At 42.3% G+C, this 25,060-nt stretch overlaps 1 protein-coding gene across 1 annotated transcript in view; it reads right to left on the bottom strand.

Annotated features, from left to right (window-relative positions):
• Positions 1-887: 887 nt before the first annotated feature.
• The window catches only part of LOC124799087 (dynein intermediate chain 2, ciliary), a 260,121-nt gene continuing 235,948 nt past the window's right edge, over positions 888-25,060 (bottom strand). Inside the window, exons 11-12 of the mRNA XM_047262625.1 lie at positions 1,067-1,254; positions 888-943 (exon numbers count right to left, since the gene is read on the bottom strand). Of these exons, the coding sequence (XP_047118581.1) occupies positions 1,071-1,254 (184 nt within the window). The 3' untranslated portion in view covers positions 888-943; positions 1,067-1,070. The remainder of the gene's footprint in view (positions 944-1,066; positions 1,255-25,060) is intronic.

Here is a 25,060-nt window from a genome sequence, read left to right as displayed (position 1 = left end):
CTAGTTTCTAGTGATAAGAAGGATAAAGATCAGCTGTTCATTGAGCCTGCATTGTGACAGTTGTGTAGGAAGACTCTTTCAGAAGAAGCCATCCCACTGTCATCATAGCTCAACTAATCAATTTCTAGGACCTCTTTTGGAACTGAAATCTGTTGAGTGTCAATAGTGTATGCTATAATATATACAAGTCATTGGAGAAATGGTTAATTTTCAATGATTTTAGCTTCTCTGAGTGGCCTCTACCAGGTTTCCAATGTGATCTCTTCTGGTAGCGTTTGTGTGTGATCACTTAAACAATGATACTGTAAGTGCAAAACTCAGAAGCATCAGTGTCAAGTGCAAATGCTATTAACCTGTTGCTCATAACTCTAAATGTTCTAAGTGCATCACTTTCCACAAGCATTGCTACGTTCATACAGAGAATAATATTAACAAAGACTTTCATGTTTTTATAGTATACTACTGTGAGTTTTGCACATGAATTTATGGGTTAACACTGGTGACCACTATATGACAACTCTTTTCTTTCAACAAAATATTTATGCTGCTCCCCATCAAATTGAAACTGAAGTGTTCTGTTTAATAACATTAATTGCAAATTCAGACTTTATTATAATGTGAACTTGTGCTCTGAATGACTGCACCAAGCACACAGCATTCTTCTCCTTCCATGGTTGTGGCATTTTGTTGTTAAAATAAATTCAGCCGTTGAAGAAATTCTATTGAAGATGAAAATTGGTCCACGAATCCAGAGAGAACTGCTACAAAAGAAAACACATTTACATCCAGAAAACATAGACACATACTCGGGGAACTCTTAAGATTGGATTATGACAAGCTTTAAGGTTTTACACAAGTATCTTCAGGTCACAAATGTTTGCAGCCATGGGTACTACGCCATCGTCCATCTCACTCAGGAACAGAAGGTTCAATGTTTTCAGACCTGCCAAAAATGATTAATTATGTTAATAGTTAATTATGAGAGACCAAATCACTATTCGACATTGTAATGTGATATATATGGCTTTACCAAAAAAAAAATTGAAAACGAAAAGGTAAATTTTACCTTATTATCCTTCCTTTGGCTCCACAATATTAGTACACGGTTTTTGTGTTTGAGGCTCTCGGACAAGTGCCAGTAATTTCTCTAATTTCATGATTTCCAGTTCTCTAGGCTCATACTGTGGACCTTTTTTTGGTGGCTTCACTTTTTTACGGAGATTTGGGGACAGTTTCAGACTAGTTATACAACCCCTGAAAACAAAAAATAAAATACTGTTGAAACATCACATTTTTAGCCTGGTATTGATTTCTAAGAAGTTTGCATATGTCAATGCATTTAACAAATATAATTTCAGTTCTCATCAATTTCAGAGATAGCTGTTGCATCAAATTGCTAAAATCAGATTGAAAAAAATTGAGAAAATCATGTAGTTATGTAATATGTTGAAAGCTGGTCACAAATTGTAGTTCAGTTTATGCCACTATCGATGGCAATGACTATGAGCAGTCTATTCTTAACACATATTGTATCTTGGAGTGCATTTTTTCGATAATAGGTTCTACTGACACATAAAAAAGCACTCCGTCTCCAGGCCACGAGTGGCCTACCGGGACCATCCGACCACTGTATCATCCTCAGTGGAGGATGCGGATAGGAGGGGCGTGGGGTCAGCACACTGCTCTCCTGGTCGTTATGATGGTATTCTTGACCGAAGCCGCTACTGTTTGGTCGAGTAGCTCCTCAATTGACATCACGAGGCTGAGTGCACCCTGAAAAATGGCAATAGCGTATGGCGGCCTGGATGGTCACCCACCCAAGTGTCAACCACACCCGACAACACTTTAACCTCGGCGATCTCATGGGAACCAGTGTATCCACTGCGGCAAGGCTGTTGCCTTAAGAACATGATATAGACACTTAAATATTAATTGTGTATAGAGTGCTGACATACACAAGACATAATCTATGTCCATATTTTCTTCTTGTTCATATACTGGGGGCTATACAGGGTGTTACAAAAAGGTACGGCCAAACTTCCAGGAAACATTCCTCACACACAAAGAAAGAAAATATGTTATATGGACATGTTTCCGGAAACGCTTACTTTCCATGTTAGAGCTCATTTTATTACTTCTCTTCAAGTCACATCAATCATGGAATTGAAACACACAGCAAAAGAACGTACCAGCGTGACTTCAAACACTTTGTTACAGGAAATGTTCAAAATGTCCTTCGTTAGCGAGGATACGTGCATCCACCCTCCGTCGCATGGAATCCCTGATGCGCTGATGCAGCCCTGGAGAATGGCGTATTGAATCACAGCCGTCCACAATACGAGCATGAAGAGTCTCTACATTTGGTACTGGGGTTGCGTAGACAAGAGCTTTCAAATGCGCCCATAAATGAAAGTCAAGAGGGTTGAGGTCAGGAGAGCGTGGAGGCCATGGAATTGGTCCGCCTCTACCGATCCATCGGTCACCGAATCTGTTGTTGAGAAGCATACGAACACTTCGACTGAAATGTGCAGGAGCTCAATCGTGCATGAATCACATGTTGTGTCGTACTTGTAAAGGCACATGTTCTAGCAGCACAGGTAGAGTATCCTGTATGAAATCATGATAACATGCTCCATTGAGCCTAGGTGGAAGAACATGGGGCCCAATCAAGACATCACCAACAATGCCTGCCCAAACGTTCACAGAAAATCTGTGTTGATGACGTGATTGCACAATTGCGTGCGGATTCTCGTCAGCCCACACATGTTGATTGTGAAAATTTACAATCTGATCACGTTGCAATGAAGCCTCATCCGTAAAGAGAACATCTGCACTGAAATGAGGATTGACACATTGTTGGTTGAACCATTCGCAGAAGTGTACCCGTGGAGGCCAATCAGCTGCTGGTAGTGCCTGCGCACGCTGTACATGGTATAGAAACAACTGGTTCTCCCGTAGCACTCTCCATACAGTGACGTGGTCAACATTACCTTGTACAGCAGCAACTTCTCTGACGTTGACATTAGGGTTATCGTCAACTGCACGAAGAATTGCCTCGTCCATTGCAGGTGTCCTCGTCGTTCTAGGTTTTCCCTAGTCGCGAGTCATAGGATGGAATGTTCCGTGCTCCCTAAGATGCCGATTAATTGCTTCGAACGTCTTCCTGTCGGGACACCTTCATTCTGGAAATCTGTCTCGATACAAACGTACCATGCCACGGCTATTGCCCCGTGCTAATCCATACATCGAATGGGCATCTGCCAACTCTGCATTTGTAAACATTGCACTGACTGCAAAACCTTGTTCGTGGTGAACACGATAACCTGTTGATGCTATGTACTGATGTGCTTGATGCTAGTACTGTAGAGCAATGAGTCGCATGTCAACACAAGCACCGAAGTCAACATTACCTTCCTTCAATTGGGCCAACTGGCAGTGAATCGAGGAAGCACAGTACATACTGACGAAACTAAAATGAGCTCTAACATGGAAATTAAGCGTTTCCGGACACATGTCCACATAACATCTTTTCTTTATTTGTGTGTGAGGAATGTTTCCTGAAAGTTTGGCTGTACCTTTTTGTAACACTCTGTATAATTGGGATGTTTCTGTCCAGACACAGTATGGTCCTTCCCTAGTCATGCCTCAGGTTCAGCTAATAAATTACTTTATCCATAAACAAATGGATCTAAAATTAAAAAGTAAAGTATTTTTTCATCAGTTCTCTGTTACATTTTCTTTGCCGTTCACACATTCTATGTGCTTTCTGTTTTCTTTATTACACTTCTTTATTCACATAGCATGTTCTGAACAAAGCATTATGAAGTAGACCTATCAGGGATAGGGAACAAGTCAAGAAGAACATTAAAAAACAAATAATTACTAAACAATGGAAAAACCAGGATGGAATAACAACAATATTATGAAAAGGATAGGTTGCTGTCACTATATAGAGGAGATGTTGAGTCACAGACAGGTAGACAGGTAGAGAGAGAGTGTGTGTGAGAGAGAGGGGGGGGGGCTGCTATATGTGTGAGCTTTTGGCCAAATTGCCTTCTTCTAACATAGTAAATACACACATTACATTCATGGAAGTGCAACTCCCACATGCATGACCACTGTCTCTGGACACTGAGACTGGACTACAAGCAACTGCACCTGATGGGAGAAGCAGTCTGGGTGGTGGGGGGTAAGGGGGTGGGGAGTGGCAGGGATAGCAGGGTCGTGGTGGAGAAGGGTTTAGTGCTGCTTGTGGGAGCTCAAGTAGCATTTTATCATCCACCACCCTTAGCCTGCTATTCCTCCCCCTCCCAGACCCGGCCTCCTCTTCACCTCCACCACTCAGACTGCTTCTCCCATCAGGCGCAGTTGCTCACAGTCCGCTCTCAGTGGCCAGAGACAGTGGTCATGTGTGTGTGAGTTGTGCTGTGTCAATGTGTTTGTGTTTTCTATATTAGAAGAAGGCCTTCTGGCCAAAATTTCACATGTATGGCAGACTTTTTCTGTGCCGGTCTGTGACTCAGCATCTCCACAAATAATTATTTTAAGCTTATGTCTGTATATTCAACAAAACAACTAACAACTGTTAATTTTAGTGTGCACTGGCTGTTGATAAAGGCAAATAACTGAATGAATAAAAATAAATACTACATAGTGGGACACTGAGTGGTAAATAGGCATATAAAAAAGAAGTTGAAATGATAGCTCAGTTATGGGCTTGTATTCTCCTTGAGAACAAACAGACACACATACTTAGCTACAGTGCACCAACACAGTTTCCTGTCATAGTAAAGCATTAAATATGCTTGATGTTTTGTCTCCGAAGTGAAGAGTATAGCAGGATACTGATTTGAACACCTGGTCAAAGACAAACTTGCTAGCACCCAAAAACACTTCGGGTTTAGCTAGAGTGGATATTCAAAAGCAGAGACGAAGTGTTGACATTTAGTAAACACCATTGCATTAAGTATCTGAACACAACAATGACTCGTCACTTACAATGCATATATGAACTCTGTGATGGATCAACGCTTTTTAATGCCTTACGTAATGAATTACAGATCAATAGCACAAATGGTTCTGTGATACTACATATCAACCCATGCTGAAACACCCATACTAGTTTGTGGTGTAGCCTCCACAGGCAGCAATGCAGGTGCTGACTCTGTTAACTTATCGATTGTACAGATGGTGAATATTGTCCTGGGATATATTGTGCCATGCCTGCTCAACATGTTCATGTAGTTTTGTAAGAGTTATTGGTCGACAAATTGTATGAATCACTTCTTGCCTCATGATATCACACATATCGCAGTATGTCCAACTTGTGCGACAATTCTCTGAAACAGCTATCCTACCATTCAGAAGGCCACAATTTAACTGCTTTCAAAGTCACTCAGCCAGCTGTAGGAAGCATGAATGCATTTCCATGGCATGGTTGTCCACTTACTTCACACGTTTGCATCACATTGAGCTTTCTTGTTCTGAGCATTCCCTATTACAGGGTAGACAGATGGCACTGTGGTAGCTATGCCACTATGCTTCTGTTGGTGGACATGGATGAAAACATTATCATTACATCTACTATCTCCCCAGGAGGCATATCCTGTCATTGGATCAAAATCGACATCATATTTCCAGATGAACTATTTTTTTTACAGCAGTGTATTTGCTTTTGACTAAGTTTCTCATCCCTTCTTATTGTTTTATAAACAAGAAATAACTATCAGACTTCTTAAAATCTCTGTCATCACTTTCACATCAGTCCTTCACATCCAGTAAAATACTGATACTTAATATCAGTATTCCTCTATGTGCATATCATAAATATTTCTTCTTGGTATACAATAATGGAAAAACTGGTAGAAGCTGACCTTGGGGAAGATCAGTTTGGATTCCGTAGAAATGTTGGAACACATGAGGCAATACTGACCCTATGACTTATCTTAGAAAATAGATTAAGGATAGGCAAACCTACGTTTCTAGCATTTGTAGACTTAGAGAAAGCTTTTGGCAATGTTGACTGGAATACTCTCTTTCAAATTCTGCAGGTGGCAGGGGTAAAATACAGGGAGCGAAAGGCTATTTACAATTTGTACAGAAAGCAGATAGCAGTTGTAAGAGTCGAGGGACATGAAACGGAAGCAGTGGTTGGGAAGGGAGTGAGACAGGGTTGTAGTCTCTCCCCGATGCTATTCAATCTGTATATTGAGCAAGCAGTAAAGGAAATGAAAGAAAAGTTCAGAGTTGGTATTAAAATCCATGGAGAAGAAATAAAAACTTTGAGGTTCGCCAATGACATTGTAATTCTGGCAGAGGCAGCAAAGGACTTGGAAGAGCAGTTGAACGGAATGGACAGTGTCTTGAAAGGAGGGTATACGTTGAACATCAACAAAAGCAAAATGAGGATAATGGAATGTAGTCGAATTCAGCTGGGTGATGCTGTGGGAATTAGATTAGGAAATGAGACACTTAAAGTAGTAAAGGAGTTTTGCTATTTGGGGAGTAAAATAACTGATGATGGTTGAAGTAGAGAGGATATAAAATGTAGACTGGCAATGGCAAGGAAAGCCTTTCTGAAGAAGAGAAATTTGTTAACATCGAGTATTGATTCAAGTGTCAGGAAGTCGTTTCTGAAAGTATTTGTATGGAGTGTAGCCATGTATGGAAGTGAAACATGGACGATAAATAGTTAAGACAAGAAGAGAATAGAAGCTTTCGAAATGTGGTGCTACAGAAGAATGCTGAAGATTAAATGGGTAGATCACATAACTAATGAGGAGGTATTGAATAGAATTGGGGAGAAGAGGAGTTTGTCGCGCAACTTGACTAGAAGAAGGGACCGGTTGGTAGGACATGTTCTGAGGCATCAAGGGATCACCAATTTAGTACTGGAGGGCAGCATGGAGGGTAAAAATCGTAGAGGGAGACCAAGAGTTGAATGCACTAAGCAGATTCAGAAGGATGTAGGCTGCAGTAGGGACTGGGAGATGAAGAGGCTTGCACAGTATAGAGCAGCATGGAGAGCTGCATCAAACCAGTCTCAGGACTGAAGACCACAACAACAACAACATACAATAATCAGCCAGAACATTATGACCACTGACCTACTATTGATATAAAGCCATCCAGGCAATAGCAGGATCACCTGGCGAGGATTGAGACACACACACACACACACACACACACACACACACACACGCGCACACACACACGCACACACACCCCCCCAGGGGATCCACAACTCTTTTGTGGATACGTGCGTAGCGAGCACGGGACCCCGAGCTAATGTGGCCTTCCTTCCTTTCCGGGCTGCATACCTTCCCTTTCCGAATCCTTCCCCATCCCCCATCTTCGCCCCCCCCCCCCCCCTCACCTCTGGCGCTTTCCTTCCCTTTCTCCCCCTCTGGGAGTATGGTTTGTGCCTACGTCCGGAGATGGACGCTTGTAAATGTACCGCATTCTTCGCCTTCCTTGCTTGTATGTCTTCATCCTTCCTTTGTCCTTACCTCTTCTCTTTACCCTTTTCTCCACTGCGGCGTTTGAGACCTCTCTTCTTTCCTTTCCCTTTCTCTTTCTTCCTCCCTGTGCGTGTCTGAAGGCCGACCCACGCACTTCCATGCGTAGCCGGTGACGGGGTAACGCGTAATTCCCCGCCCCGGGTAGACAGGTAGGACACGTACGTACCCCCTGGTAATGGCCAGGCCCAGGGAGGGGTGATTACCCCAGCTGATACCTTCCGAAAGTGCCGATTGGTCCCTCCGTCCGTTTGTCGGGAGGTGTGACCTGAGGTGTGAACCATCACCTAAGGCGGGAGTGCCCTCAGAGAGGGCCCCCACAAGGGAGGAGCTCGCCATCGGAGACGCCGGTAATCATGGGGGATTCTTCCGCAATGATTTCCTCACCTTCCACTACGTCTGCTCACAAACGTAAGTTCACTGAGTCTCAGCCACAGTCAGTTCTTCCATCGTTGCCACAGTTCCTTGTTGTTTCTCGGTCTGACGAAGGTCACGACTTCTCCACGGTCAACCCTTTCATTATTCAGAAAGGTGTCGACGCAATTGCAGGTCCTGTAAAGTCTTGTTCCAGATTACAGAATGGCACCCTGTTGTTAGAAACAGTCAGTGCCCTCCAGGCACAAAAATTGATGCGTACCTCACTACTACATACCTTCCCTGTCCGGGTGGAACCGCACCGTACTTTAAATTCCTCACGTGGAGTCGTTTATACACGCTCCCTCGATGGATTGTCTGACGAAGAAATTCAGCACTACCTGTCTGACCAGGGCGTAACAGCTGTTCATAGGGTTACGAAAAGGGTTGACACGAACATCATTCCAACCCGCACTGTCTTCTTGACATTTGACAAAGTTCAACTCCCATCGAAAATCAAAGCAGGCTATGAGATAATTTCCGTTCGCCCTTACGTCCCAAACCCTACGCGTTGCTATCGGTGTGAGCGGTTCAATCACACCAGCCAGTCCTGTTCCAATCCAGCCAAATGTGTTACGTGTGGCAAGGATGCCCATGAGGGTACTTGTCCACCTCCATCCCCTCGCTGCATCAACTGTATGGGTGACCACACTGCTTCCTCTCGAGATTGTCCCGTTTTTAAGGACAAAAAGCTCATCCAGGAAATTAGAGTAAAGGAAAAGGTGTCGACCTTTGCTGCTCGAAAATTATTCGCCAGTCGACAGCCCACCATGCCTCAGAAAGGAAAATACAGCACTGTCCTTGCTTCTCCTCGGCCAACAAAGGAGGCGGCCACGCAGACTTGCGACCTCACCTTTAGTGCCACGGTCGTCAGATCGGCCAGCGCAAAGATCGCCCGTTCAACCTCACCACTTTCGCCTGCCCACTCTCTGGCTCACCCTTCGTCGAGTTCTGCTAAATCTCGAGCCCACAAGTCAGACACCAAGACTTCGAAAAAAGAGCATACTCGTGAAGAGTTTTTACGTACGGCAACTTCCCAACCATCCTCCTTCCTCTAAACATCATACTTCCAAGAAGGCTACAAAGAAACCCAGTTCCTCTCCTTCTCCGCCAAGGCGTGTCTCATGTACAGCACCACCTGGCGGAAATCGCCCTCGGCCGTCTTCTGTGTCGCCGAGGCGCACTGCTGGCAGCCGATCAACCGGCCAATCCCTGGTGGCAGGAGCTGCTCCTGACCAACCTATGGATCAGGATCTTCTGCCTTTGGCTGAATGCCATTCCATGCTGTCGGTCGCAAGCTCAGAGCAGTCGTTGAGTTGACAGCGACCTTGGTCACATTCCTCCATTTTCTGTTCACCCTATGTCCATTATCCACTGGAATGTCCGCGGTATTCGAGCCGATCGGGATGAATTGTCGATCCTCTTAAGATCCTACTCGCCGGTCATCTTCTGTCTTCAGGAAACAAAGCTGCATCCCCATGACCGCTTTGTTTTCCCCCATTTTCAGTCCGTCCGATTTGATCTCCCCTCTGTTGAAGGCACTCCAGCCCATGGAGGACTCATGATTCTTCTCCATGATACTCTCCATTATCACCCAATACCCTTAAACACTTCCTTCCAAGCTGTCGCCGTCTGTCTTTCCCTTTCCGGATACACGTTCTCTCTTTGTACTGTATACATTCCACCGTCCACACCAATGGCACGAGCTGATCTCCTTCATCTTCTTGGTCAGCTTCCACCCCCGTATTTGCTGGTTGGGGACTTCAATGCCCACCACCCGCTTTGGGGATCTCCACATCCTTGTCCACGTGGCTCACTATTGCTAGACGCCTTCCACCAAGCAGATCTAGTTTGCCTCAACCCTGGGGTCCCTACATTTTTGTCTGCCTCCACGACAAATTTATCTCATTTGGACCTTGCGGTCGGTACTGTTCCGCTAGCTCGGCGCTTTGAATGGTTCGCCCTTGATGATACACACTCGAGTGACCACTTTCCATGTGTCCTTAGACTGCAGCCTCAACTGCCCTACATGCGCCCGCGACGCCGGAAGTTTGCCCAAGCCGATTGGACACTTTTTTCGTCTCTAGCGACATTCGATGACCGTCACTTTCCCAGCGTCGACGATGAGGTCACACATATTACCGACGTTATTCTTACAGCTGCGGAACATTCAATACCACGCACCTCCGAATTGCCCCGGCGCCCCCTAGTTCCTTGGTGGAACGACGCATACCGTGATGCAATACGTGAGCGGCGACGTGCTCTCCGCGTTTTCCGCCACCATCCTACTTTGGCCAACTGTATCCGCTATAAGCAGTTCCGAGCGCGATGTCGTCGTGTCATCCGTGATAGCAAGAAGGCAAGCTGGAAATTCTTTATTAGCTCATTTAACACCTTCACTCCCTCCTCGGAAGTTTGGAGTCGGCTTCGACGGTTCTCAGGCGCGCCTAGTTTCTCCCCGGTCTCTGGGCTCACTGTCGTGCATGACACATTAGTGGACCCCATCGCAATTTCTGACTCGTTGGGTCAGCACTTTGCTGAGATTTCGAGCTCTTCAAATTACCCGCCAGCGTTTCTCCCGAAGAAACGTGCAGCGGAAGTGCGACCTCTTGCTTTCTCCTCTCAAAATCGCGAAAGCTACAATACTGTTTTCTCCTTGCGGGAACTCCAACATGCACTCTCTTCTTCTCGCTCCTCCACCCCAGGACCGGATGGTATCCACGTCCAAATGTTGCTGCATTTATCAACCCATAGTCTGCGTTACCTCCTTCGCCTTTATAATCGAATTTGGACCGATAGTACTTTTCCCAGATGATGGCGGGAAGCTATCATCGTTCCTGTTCCGAAACCTGGAAAGGACAAACATCTCCCCTCTAGCTATCGCCCCATTTCTCTCACGAGTAGTGTCTGTAAGGTTTTGGAGCGTATGGTGACTTACCGTTTAGCGGGGTGGCTGGAATCCCGCAGTCTTTTAACACCTGCCCAATGCGGATTCCGAAAGCATCGTTCTGCAGTTGACCATCTTGTTGCTCTCTCCACTTACATCATGAACAATTTTCTCCGGAAACGCCAAACAGCAGCAATATTTTTTGATCTGGAGAGAGCATACGATACCTGTTGGAGGACAGGCATCCTCCGCACACTGTTCTCTTGCGGCTTTCGAGGTCGGCTGCCCCTTTTTCTTCGCAAATTTATGGCAGAGCACACATTTAGGGTGCGGGTGAACACTACTCTCTCCCGTACTTTCTCCCAAGAAAACGGGGTACCCCAGGGCTCCGTGCTGAGTGTTGTACTGTTTGCCATTGCCATCAATCCAATTATGGATTGTCTCCTTCCTGATGTCTCGGGCTCCCTCTTTGTGGACGATTTTGCGATCTACTACAGCTCTCAATGGACCAGCCTTCTTGAACGACGTCTTCAAGGCTGTCTCGATCGCCTCCACTCTTGGAGCATCGAAACCGACTTCCGTTTTTCTCCAAGTAAGACCGTTTGTGTTAATTTTTGGCGACATAAGGAGTTTCTTCCGCCCTCCTTACATCTAGGTCCTGTCAACCTTCCGTTTTCAAACGTCGCTAAATTCTTGGGTCTTATGTTTGACAGAAAACTGTGCTGGTCCTCCCACGTTTCCTATCTTTCGGCTCGCTGTCTGCGATCCCTTAACACCCTCCGTGTCCTGAATGGTACCTCCTGGGGAGCGGACCGAGTGGTCCTTCTCCGCCTCTATCGCGCCTTAGTGCGCTCGAAATTGGACTATGGAAGCATAGTCTACTCCTCTGCTCGGCCGTCTATTCTTCGGCGTCTCGACTCTATCCACCACCGTGGATTACGTTTAGTGTCTGGAGCTTTTTACACCAGCCCTGTGGAAAGCCTTTATGTTGAGACTGCTGAACCTCCGCTGTCCAATCGGCGAGCAGTCCTTCTGAGTTGTTATGCTAGCCATCTGTCTTCCATGCCTGCTAATCCAGCCCATGACATTTTTTTCGACCCCTCCTTTGATGTAGGGTATGCAGGCCGCCCCTCCTCCCTACTACCACTGGGAGTCCGCTTCCGTCAACTGCTCCATTCTCTTTCCTTCCGCTTTCCTAAAACCTTCTTGACAACTTGGGGTACAGCACCGCCTTGGCTCCGTCCCCGGATCTGCCTGCTCCGTGACCTTTGTCGATTTCCCAAGGATGGTACCCCTTCACTTGTTTATCGTCGGGCATTTGCTGCTCTATGTGTACAAATGACGGACGCCACATTTATTTACACCAACGGCTCGAAAACATCGTTAGGTGTAGGGAGTGCCTATATTGTTGGCGACACCCCAAATCACTTTCGGCTTCCCGACCAGTGTTCGGTTTATACTGCGGAGCTTTACGCTGTTCTCCAGGGTGTCCACTACATCCGCCGCCATCAGCGGATACAGTACGTTATCTGCTCAGATTCTCTCAGCTCTCTCCTCAGTCTCCAAGCTCTTTATCCTGTGCACCCTCTGGTCCACCGGATTCAGGACTGTCTGCGCTTGCTCCACCTGGGGGGCGTCTCGGTGGCGTTCCTCTGGCTCCCGGGACACGTTGGTATCTGTGAAAATGAGGCGGCCGATATTGCAGCCAAGGCCGCAGTCTCTCTTCCTCGGCCAGCTATTCAATCGATTCCCTTCGCCGATCTACGGAGCGTTCTATGTCGACGTGTTGTTCATTTATGGCACACGCATTGGTTGACACTTACCCATAATAAATTGCAGGACATGAAAGCTCTTCCTTGTGCTTGGTCCTCTTCCTCCCGAACGCGTCGTCGGGAGGAGGTAATTTTAACTAGACTCCGGATAGGGCACTGTCTTTTTAGCCATCAACATCTTTTAAGCGGCGATCCTCCCCCACACTGTCCCCACTGCTCTCAGCTGTGGACAGTAAGACACCTTTTAATTGAGTGCCCCTATTTTAATCCGTTACGCTCCCGTCTACAGCTATCGCCTGATATATCGTCGATTTTAGCAGATGACACGCGCTCAGCCGACCGCGTTCTCAAGTTTATTAGTGCCAGTGAAATGACGTCAGTCATTTGAAGCTTTTTTTGGGGACAACCAACCCCTTTCTGTAGTGGATTTTTAAGCCTTCCTTCTGCTTTTAGTTTCTCCAATTTTATGACTTTCGTTTCCATTGCTGCTGGTTTTCAATTTCGGTTTTTTACTGTTTCCTAAGTCACGGACCGGGCGCTAATGAAAAAAAAAAAAAAAAAAAAAACGCACACACACACACAGTGCATGTAGTATCAGTGAGAGTGCTATCCCATGTGTAGAATGGGGAAGGCACACAATCTATCTGAGTTTGACTGAGGGGAGACTGTGATGGCCTGGAGGCTCAGCATGAGCATTTTGGAAACTGCATGACTTGCTGGGTGTTCAATTAGTGCTGTGGTGAATGTCCTCAACATGTGGTAAAATCAAGGTGAAGCCATGTCCAGATGTTGTGGGATTGGGCAGCCAACCCTCATTACAGACGTCGGACGCTGTACACTGTGCAGACTGGTAAAAAAGGACAGGCAGTGAACTGTGATGGGACTAACATCAGACTTTAATGGTGGGCAGAATACAAGTGTGTCTGAATGCACAGTGCACTGAACACTTGTAACGATGGGCCTCCACATCCGACGACCCGTGCATGTGCCAATATTAACATCACAACATTGACAACTATAACTGCAATTGGCAAATGATCATTGGCACCAGACATTGACACTGTGGCAGAGCGTTACATGGTTTGATGAATCGTGATACCCTCATCATCATGCCGATGGGAGAGCACAAATCCACCATCTTCCAGGGGAAATGCTCCGTGATACTCGTACTGTGGGAAAGAGAGAAGCGGGTTGTGGCTCTGGGCTCTGTTATGTTCTGGGGGGAACATTCACTTGGGCATCCATGGATTCAGTGGAGCTTGTGCAAGGCACTATGATGGCCAAGGAATATCATACACTGGTTGCAAACCATATACATCCTTTCATGACGATCATGTTTCCTGACAGCAGTGACACTTATCAACAAGATAATGCACCATGTCGTAAGGCCAGGAGTGTGATAGAGTGGTTTGAGGAACACAGTGGCAGGTTCCAATTGATGTGCCGGCCCCTCAACTTGCCAGATCTGAACCCAGTCAAAGACATCTGGGATGTGATTGAATGTGGCACCAGAGCTTATTCCGGTCCTCCATCCAGTGACCTACCAAGGCCTCATTGCTTTCCATGCCACGATATGTCGGTGCTGCTATCCATGCCAAGGGTGGACATACCTAGGTTCTGCAGTGTATGTCTGGTGCATTACAACCCAGCCACACACCACACAACAGAGGGCTGCAGATTGCTGCCTTGTCAAGGTGCCTGCAATGCAACCACAGCCCATTCTGCCTGCATCACCTGCTGCAGTATTTGAGGGCGCCACATCCAGAGGACACAACAGGTACTATCTCTCATCTGTGAGTGACATGATACCACACAACTTCCCTGTATTCCTCCACTGACCAGTCTTCATAGGACATCGTCCAGCAGCTCACCAGTCAGCGCAATTTCCAGATTTGACCTTGATGTCTCGACTTGACAGTAAAAGTGTAGTCAGACTACTCATCAGTGCACATTGCTCACAAGTGAAAATAGACATCACGTAATAAAACTGGTTATAGTAAGACAAATGTAGTACCCAATCTTGAATCATATGAAGTGAATGATACCGCAGTGAAGAAGTAAAAACCAAAAATCCACTGCTACAAAGCTGTGTGAAAATGTTTAAATGTCAGTGTTTATAAATACTTAATGTAACTACAATGATCATTATGAACTTCTCAAAAAAGATAGACTATTAGTTCTATTTTATATATGAAGTGTATATCCCAAAGATTATTTTGCATAATTGGATCGATATATGATAGTAATTTCTCTGTTACATGTTGTTAGAGGAAAATTGTTGTTCTTTTGGGCTGTTGGTTGTAAGAGTCTGAAGTGCAAGGATGGAGAACGAATTATGTGGTTTTATTGATTTGTATCGTGAAGTGAGAGGACTGAAAATATACGCATAATTCTGCAGAGAGTCCACCAAATTTCTCGTTGTTACCCTCTAGACAATTATAGGAAGATGAACCACAGAAAGGAAGAGAACAATGATCCATCAACATACGACAAAGAAGAGCAACAAAAAAGATGATATTTTATTTATTAACAGAACTGGTTATTAAAATTTGACTGTCACTGTCATTCACTGCAGTGTGTCACTATCTCAGTGTGGCAAGTGCTGCGAAAATGTGACCAGCTGCCCAAATTACTAACTTACTCCAAACATCAGTAACATTAGGCAAAAAGAGGGTGGGGACAGTCAGAATATGGTGGCATCGTCCAGGATGTTCTGAAAGTAAAATGTGAATACTAAGTTGGACTATTTTTCTTCTTGTAGATTAAAAGATATTGTGAAAATTTTATGTGAACATTCGGCCAGGTATGAATCATAGCTATGAAACAGCAACAATAACAGCAAAAAAGAAGTTCACAAACAAGAAGAAAAAAAGGAAGGAAAAAATGGTCTGTGTATGTGCGGATGGATATGTGTGTGTGTGTGCGAGTGTATACCTGTCCTTTTTTCCCCCTAAGGTAAGTCTTTCTGCTCCCGGGATTGGAATGACTCCTTACCCTCTCCCTTAAAACCCACATCCTTTCGTCTTTCCCTCTCCTTCCCTCTTTCCTGATGAAGCAACCGTTTGTTGCGAAAGCTTGAATTTTGTGTGTTTTTTTGTGTTTGTTTGTGTGTCTATCAACCTGCCAGCACTTTCGTTTGGTAAGTCACATCATCTTTGTTTTTAGATATATTTTTCCCATATGGAATGTTTCTCTCTATTGTATATATATAGATATATATCTAAAAACAAAGATGATGTGACTTACCAAATGAAAGTGATGGCAGGTCGATAGACACACAAACAAACACAAACATACACACAAAATTCAAGCTTTCGCAACAAACGGTTGCTTCATCAGGAAAGAGGGAAGGAGAGGGAAAGACGAAAGGATGTGGGTTTTAAGGGAGAGGGTAAGGAGTCATTCCAATCCCGGGAGCGGAAAGACTTACCTTAGGGGGAAAAAAGGACAGGTATACACTCGCACACACACACATATCCATCCGCACATACACAGACACAAGCAGACATTTGTAAAGGCAAAGAGTTTGGGCAGAGATGTCAGTCGAGGAGGAAGTAAAGTGGCAAAGATGTTGCTAAAAGACAGGGGAGGTATGAGCAGCGGAAACTTGAAATTAGCGGAGATTGAGGCCTGGCGGATAATGAGAAGAGAGGATATACTGAAGGGCAAGTTCCCATCTCCGGAGTTCTGACAGGTTGGTGTTAGTGGGAAGTATCCAGATAACCCGGATGGTGTAACACTGTGCCAAGATGTGCTGGCCGTGCACCAAGGCATGTTTAGCCACAGGGTGATCCTCATTACCAACAAATACTGTCTGCCTGTGTCCATTCATGTGAATGGACAGTTTGTTGTTGGTCATTCCTACATAGAATGCTTCACAGTGTAGGCAGGTCAGTTGGTAAATCATGTGGGAGCTTTCACTCGTGGCTCTGCCTTTGATCGTGTACACCTTCCGGGTTACAGGACTGGAGTAGGTGGTGGTGGGAGGGTGCATGGGACAGGTTTTACACCGGGGGCAGTTACAAGGGTAGGAGCCGGAGGGTAGGGAAGGTGGTTTGGTGATTTCATAGGGATGAACTAAGAGGTTACGAAGGTTAGGTGGATGGCGGAAAGACACTCTTGGTGGAGTGGGGAGGATTTCATGAAGGATGGATCTCATTTCAGGGCAGGATTTGAGGAAGTTGTATCCCTGCTGGAGAGCCACATTCAGAGTCTGATCCAGTCCTGGAAAGTATCCTGTCACAAGTGGGGCACTTTTGGGGTTCTTCTGTGGGAGGTTCTAGGTTTGAGGAGATGAGGAAGTGGCTCTGGTTATTTGCTTCTGTACCAGGTCGGGAGGCTACTTGCGGGATGCAAAAGCTGTTTTCAGGTTGTTGTTGTAATGGTTCAGGCATTCCGGACTGGAGCAGATTCATTTGCCACGAAGACCTAGGCTGTAAGGAAGGGGCCGTTTGATGTGGATGGGCGACAGCTGTCATAATGGAGGTACTGTTGCTTGTTGGTGGGTTTGATGTGGACGGACGTGTAAAGCTGGCCATTGGACAGGTGGAGGTCAACGTCAAGGAAAGTGGCATGAGATGTGGAGTAGGACCAGGTGAATCTGATCGAACCAAAGGAGTTGAGGTTGGAGAGGAAATTCTGGAGTTCTTCTTCACTGTGAGTCCAGTTCATGAAAATGTCATCAATAAATCTGTACCAAACTTTGGGTTGGCAGGACTGGGTAACCAAGAAGGCTTCCTCTAAGCGACCCATGAATAGGTTGGCATATGAGGGGGCCATCCTGGTACCCACGGCTGTTCCCTTTAATTGCTGGTATGTCTGGCCTTCGAAAGTGAAGAAGTTGTGGGTCAGGATGAAGCTGGCTAAGGTAATGAGGAAAGAGGTTTTAGGTAGGGTGGCAGGTGATCGGCGTGAAAGGAAGTGCTCCATCGCAGTGAGGCCCTGGACGTGCAGAATATTTGTGTATAAGGAAGTGGCATCAATGGTTACAATGATGGTTTCCGGGGGTAACAGACTGGGTAAGGATTCCAGGCGTTCGAGAAAGTGGTTGGTGTCTTTGATGAAGGATGGGAGACTGCAAGTAATGGGTTGAAGGTGTTGATCTACGTAGGCAGAGATACGTTCTGTGGGGGCTTGGTAATTCCTTCCCTCTTTCCTGATGATGCAACCGTCTGTTGCGAAAGCTTGAATTTTGTGTGTATGTTTGTGTGTCTATCGACCTGCAAGCACTTTCATTTGGTAAGTCACATCATCTTTGTTTTTAGATATATTTTTCCCACGTGGAATGTTTCCCTCAAGATTCCATGACTTACCAAACGGGAAAGCGCTGGTAGATAGGCACAATAAAAAACACACAAACACAGACACAAAATTTCAAGCTTTCGCAACCAACGGTTGCTTCGTCAGGAAAGAGGGAAGGAGAGGGAAAGATGAAAGGATGTGGGTTTTAAGGGAGAGGGTAAGGAGTCATTCCAATCCTGGGAGTGGAAAGACTTACCTTAGGGGGAAAAAAGGACAGGTATACACTCGCACACACACACACACACACACACACACACACACACACATATCCATCTATATATATATATATATATATATATATATATATATATATATATATATATATATATATATATATATATATATTTTAAAAAAAATTGCTTTTGAAAAAGTGAATGTGGAATTAAGAATCATTGACAAAAATGTAAATTGTCAAATTTTGACTTTAAAAACTAATGTTGACACCAAACTGGCGCTTGTTGAAAACAATTTTGTTGAACAGGTGAAAACAGTAGACAGAAAATTCACAGAAAATGTAAAATTAAGTAACAACAGAATGAGCATTCTTTAAAGTAGTGTTTCGGTTTTGTGTAAAAAGTTGAGGAATTGTCTAATGATGTAGTTGGTAGAAATCTTGTTAACAATGTTTGTACCCTGTTTTGCAACATTCTAGTGAGAAACTTTTCAGGTGGAGGTAGTGTACACTCTGTAGATTTTCTGCGGCATTGTAAAGATAATTTTGTGTCTAATATGACTGATTAAAATCCAGTTTGTTAAGAAGTTTCTGGAAGATGAAGTATTATATTTGTAAATGATCTCCCTCTCTCTACGGAATATTGTAGATTCACCATTTTTGCGGATGACACTACACTACTTATTGATAATTCAGTAGATAAACTTGAGGTAACTGCAAATAAGGTTCTAAATGAAACGGTGAACTGGTTCAACATTAAGGGTCTTTCTTTAAATTACTGTAAAACAAACTACATCCAGTTCCACAAAACATCCAAAGATGAGGAAATAGTAGTACAAATAGGTGAGCAGACAATAACTAGGGTAGATTCCTCAAAATACCTAGGCTTGCATATTGATAGCAAACTGAATTGGTCGAACCACATCGTGGATCTATGCAAAAGACTAAGTTCAGCAACATACGCATTACGATTGTTTCTTCTTATAGAAATATGGAAACCATGAAGTTAGCGTATTATGGTTACTTTCATGCAATTATGGCATTTAGAATTATATTTTGGGAAAATGAGTCACTGGCTAAAAAAGTAATGTGTGTACAAAAAAGAGCCATAAGGATCATGTGTGGAGTCCATCCTAGAGCCACATGCAGGAATGTTTTTAAGAAGCTTGAAATACTTACATCCAGGGCGCAATATATATTCTCGTTGGTGTGCTTCATAAGGAAAGAAAAATCCATCTTTAAGCTGAATAGTGCATATCACAGTCACAATACTAGAAGGAAACATGATATCCACTATGAACAGCCAAATCTAAGTATAGTGCAGAAAGGAGTCCATTTCAGTGGCTGTAAGATTTTTAATGCCCTCCCTTCAAGAATTAAGTGTTTGGTAGATGATGATCTCTTGTTTAAAAAAACCTTAAGGCAGTTCCTATTGCAAGGATCATTTTATACAATAAAGGAGTTCCTGAACTACAGTGTTTAACATATATTGCAAATGTATCCCCAAATTTGTATTTGTAATACAGAATATTTTTATTGTAAACACATATTTTGCAATATTTATTTCTCTGCAACACTTATTATTTTGTAATCTTTATCTATCTCTAAAATGTATCTTTTGTAGTGGGATCTAAGTTACTGTTTACTGTTTACTGTTTTTTGTTTTGTAATCTCTATCTATCTCTAAAATGTATTTTTTGTAGTGGGACCTAAGTTACTGTTTACTGTTTTTGTTTTGTTTTATGTATTACCATAAATTCTGGCCAAAAGCTTGTAAAATTGACATGTTCCATATCCTGTGATAGTGTCACAACATGGATCACCAGAACAAGAGATAAATAAATAAATAAGCTGTGCAAATCAGTATACTAATGATGACACAAGCTATGTATATTTTGATAAAGGATTTTTAGATAAATTTTGGTCAGAGACTGAACAAGCTAGAATAAATAGTGATTTTCTCAATGTACTGAATTACAAAGAAGGGCATATTAGCATGAAACAGTTTTGCAAAAATCAGCTTAAAAAATTAGCGCATTTGAGGAAACCTTTTGATGAACTCACCCAGATTGATGGTTTAAAAAGGAGGTTACTGGCTGATGTACAGTGGACATAGTATATGGGCCAGATGACACAGCAGATCAGTTTTTGACATATGTGCATAAATTAGGTAGAGTTTTGGAAAAAAAACAAGGAAATACTGCTACAACAGACACACAAATTTTGAAAGAGGTAGTAATCAAAATTGGCACAGTAATAATCACAACAGGAGAGAACATTGTAACCACAATGATAACAATTATCATCAGAAGGAACATAACAGAGTAGATGGTAACAATTTTCATTATGGAGAGCAACATGGTAATAGTTGGAACAGAAATTGGAATAGAAACCCAAGAAAGGAGGATGGGATATTAATTCAGGAAACAAATATCTAGCCTGGGTCCCATTGTCAATCCGCAATTTAGGGGCTCATGAAACAAATAACAGATTGACCAAAAATTACACAAATACTGACACACAAGAAAGACACTCTAGTGTAGCAATCAGTAGTTACTTTAAAGATGTGTAATATTCTGTTAATATGATAACTGTTGAGAAAGAAGTTTGTTCACCAAATAACAGATGGACCAGAAATTACACAAATACCGACACACAAGAAAAACACTCTAGTGTAGCAATCAGTAGTTACTTTAAAAATGTGTACTATTCTGTTAATACAATATCTGTTGAGAAAGAAGTTTGTTCACCAGGTACGGCAAAATATACAAATAAGGTAAGTGAGCTCGCAGAAATTGAAAAGGAGGATACAGAAGAAATCAATTTATCAGAATTCTGTCACTCAGTAGAGACTTTTCATTTGTCAGATACTGAAGTAACTGATTTTTGTGATGATTTTGGAATTCAGAAACTAATACCAGAACCAGGTAAGAAAAATATGGATACTGTATTAATGAACAGCAAAACTGAGAACTTAAACAATAATGAAACAGTGAATGATGATTAGTAATTTATGTGATGATACTGATGATGTTCATTGTTTTTTTTAATACAATAAATTGAAGGTAAGTGGTGATGAGAATAGTAATGAGGAAGAAAAGTATTTTGTTTGCTTTAAAGAAGAATTGGAGGTATTAGGTATTAGTAAGGAAATGTATAATAGTGGCTATAATGCTGTAGTGATATCCAAAGAGACTTTTAAAGGATTGAGGGACATTAATCACAGTATCACAGCAAACAAAATTCTTGATTTAATTACTAATAAGAAGCCAAGTATAGATGACCAACCTAATTTATTTACCAGCTATGACAGTGACAGTAAGCTACTTAATGTTATGAATGAGAATGAATCATTTTTATATAATATGTGTTTAAACAGTGATGCTATGCTATTACAATCATGATAAAAAAAACCTGTGTTTAACTTTGTATCCAGAGTGGTGGCAAAAATTAAACATGTGGTTGTAAAACAGCTTAAAGACAAGTACCACAATGTTGATCTAAATGAAACAGGTAAGTACTTATGGATTGATGAAATTCTCAGTGACAGTGATAATGATGTCAGTGTTAATTTAATGAAAGTGTGTCAAGGCAATGAAAATGGTAAGAATAATAATGATTTTGGAGGCTTTAGTTTTGTAGAGATAGAAGATGACCTGTCATATGAGGATGTCAAGACTGATAAATGTACTGAAGTTTGTTGTCCGTTCATTAAGGTCAGAATAGGATCATGGGAAGGCAGGTGTTTTGACACAGGCAGCCAAATTTCAGGAGTGTCTGACTCATTAAGTAAAAAAATTAAAACATGATGAAGACTATGTAGAATTACCTGTAATTGGAGTGTAGATTAAAGGTGAAACTGGGAAACATAGTAAAGTCAGGCTTTAGTTACTTTTGCAATTGATGTTTAATAATTCAAGATCTCTGTGAAGATCTTATCCTTGGCATGACATGGATAGTTAGTGTGAATGCAGGTTTTGATTGGGGAGGATAGAAGCTGATAATCAATGCACCTGATGGAGATTGTATTTGTACTGATTTTATAAAGTCAACTATATCTTATGAGGAGGATAAAATAAATAGCATCAATGTTTAAAAGACAGTGGATTTCTAGTTAAAGATATTCCAGGATTAGACACAGACGAAGCTGAATTTAAAGAACTTGTAGGCACTAGATTTCAAAAGGAAAAGGGTTAACTGATAATCAGAAATGGGCATTGGAATCTTTGTTATGGGGGTATAGTGATGTGTTTAGTAGTGTTCCAGAGGTAGAGTGAGAGGATATCAGTGTACATTGCAGCTAAAACCACATCAATCATTTTTTATAAAACCATATTGTGTACCTATAGCTAAGAGAGCTGCACTTGAGAAGAGTTGCATAAGATGGAAGTGTGTGATATCAAGAGAGGTGTTAGCTCATAGAACAACCCATCAGTCATTGATTCCAAAAGAGATGGTGGAGTGAGATTGTTTCTCTATTCTAGGTATTTGGAGAAGTATTTGTGCAGAGAAACAGATCACCCTGAAAACACTGATGAACTTTTACATAAATATAAAAACATTCAGATTATGTCTAGCTGGGATTTAACTTCTGGATTTCGTGAGATACCTTTAGTTCCAGAATCACATAAATATACTGCCTTTCATTACAGTGGTAGATATTACCAATACTGTGTAGTACCTTTTGGCTTGAACTAATCTGTAGCTGAGTTCATAAGAACATTAGAATATGTACTTGGCCAGGATATGGTAGGAAAATACCCTAGTTTGTGTTAGTGTTATACTCGGATTAAAAAGAGTGTAAGACAAGGATATACTTTTTCGCCGTGTTGTTCAATGTATACACCGAAGAACCAGTAATGGAAATAAAAGAAAGGTTCAGGAGTGGAATTTTGCTAACTGAACCAAGTTGGGAAGAGCATTTGGAATTGTTGAAGCAGGTAGGTGAAAAATTTAGGCAAGAAGGTATGAGTCTGAAACTCGAAAAATGTAAATTTGCTGTCCCTGAACTAAAAGTATTAGGTCATGTAATTACTGGGGAAGAAATCTTGGCAGATCATGATAAAATTAAAGCAATCTAGGATTTTCCAGCACCACGTAGTAGCAAGCAATTGAAGTCTTCTATGGTTTATGTGGATTTTATCAAAAATTTGTGAGTGGACAAAGTTTGCATACATACTGTTTATTTTCTTATTTTAGATTTTTGGTTGACCCGAGTTCAGTTAACTGGAGTTGTATTGTACTGTCTAAAATAGGCACTGTCCAGTTTTACAAATTACATGTGCTCTCTTCTGGAAAGTGCTCTGGATTAACTGCCAGTAAGAGAAAAAATTTTTGAGCTGCAGCCGTACAACCTGTAAGACTCACCAGCAACTAATACATCCAATCCTGTTGTGAAAGCCTTCATTGTATGCACAAAATGTAATATTACATAGAATGAAGGTATGTTTGTTATGAAGAATACTTATGTGACACAGCTGCTATGGACACAGTGAATTTCACAACATAAAATATTCCACAGAAACTTCAAAACTGAAAAGTACCTGAAAATGAAAATATTAGAAAGGCACATGAGAATGGAAATATTAACATCAAATTTCTAAAAATGTAAAGAAAAAGAAAATATAGGAAAATTAAAAAGAACTTTGGACAAAAGAGAAGCAGCTGCATGAATACCAAGGGCTAAGATGGCAAGCTGGTACAAAGAAGGGAAAGCTGAAAGGTGGAAGGAACTGAATGAAGAGCTGTAAAAGGGAAATGAACTTGATGACAGTATTGTAGAAAGCTAAGAAGAAGTAAATGCAGATGAGATGGGAGATGTGATACTGCGAGATGAACCTAATAGAGCACTGAAATGCCTAAGTCGAAACAAGATCCCTGGAGTAGACAACAGTCGCCCAGAATTACTGAGATCCTTGGGAAAACCAGCCATGATAAAACTGTTTCATACGGTATGCTGGGTATATGAGACAGTCAAAACATCTTCAGATATAAAGAAGAATGCAGTAATTTCTATTCCAAAGAAGCCAGATGCTGACAGATATGAGAATTACTGAACTATCAGTTTACTAAGTCATGGCTGCAAAATACTGACATAAATTATTTACGGGAGAACAGATGTACTGGTAGAGGTCATCCTTGGAAAGGATCAGTTTTGGTTTCAGAGAAATTTTGGAACATGTAAGGCAATACAGACTCTATGTCTTGTTGATGATGTTGATGAGTCCCATACTTCTTTACAGAGTGTAGGGGAGCGACGCGGGAGACCCGCGCTGCCTGTCTTATCTTAGAAGAAAGGCAAATTCACTTTTATAGTATTTGTAGATTTAGAGAAAGCTTCTGGCAGTGTTGACTGGAATGAACTCTAAAATTCTGAATGAAGCCACGATATAGTACAGGGAAAGAAAGGTCATCCAAAATTCGTCCAGAAAACAGACTGCAATTATAAGAGATTAACAAACCCAGAAGTTTTTCCCTCTATACACTGAGCAAACAGTGAAGGACTGTAAGGAGAAATTTGGATAAGGAATCAAAGTTTATGGAGCAGAAATACAAACCTTTGAGTTTGCAGATGGGATTGGACAGTACATGACTAGTTAGAGCAGCTGAATGGAGTGAATAGAGTCTTGAAACAAGAGTGTAAGATTAATATTAACAAAAGTAGAACCAACATAATGGAATGCGGTCACATTATATAAGATGATAATGAGAGAATTTGATTGAGAAAATAGACAGTAAAAGTGGTATATGAACTTTGCTATTTGGGCAGCAAAATAACTGCTGGTGGCCAAAGTAGAGAAGATATATAATGCATACTTGCAATACCACGAAAAATATTTCTGAAAACGTAAATTGTTAACATTTAATTTAAATGGAATTGATAGGAAGTCTTTTAGAGGGAATTTGTGTAGCGTGTAGGGTTGTACAGAATGAAACATGGATGATAAACAGTTCAGACAAGAAGAGAACAGAAGCTTTTGAAATGTGTTGTTACAGG

The sequence above is a fragment of the Schistocerca piceifrons genome, chromosome 5 (genome assembly GCF_021461385.2).
Source record: "Schistocerca piceifrons isolate TAMUIC-IGC-003096 chromosome 5, iqSchPice1.1, whole genome shotgun sequence".
NCBI lineage: Eukaryota > Metazoa > Arthropoda > Insecta > Orthoptera > Acrididae > Schistocerca > Schistocerca piceifrons.
The sequence above is the reverse complement of the archived record's forward strand: the minus strand, read 5'-3'. Positions and strand labels throughout refer to the sequence as shown.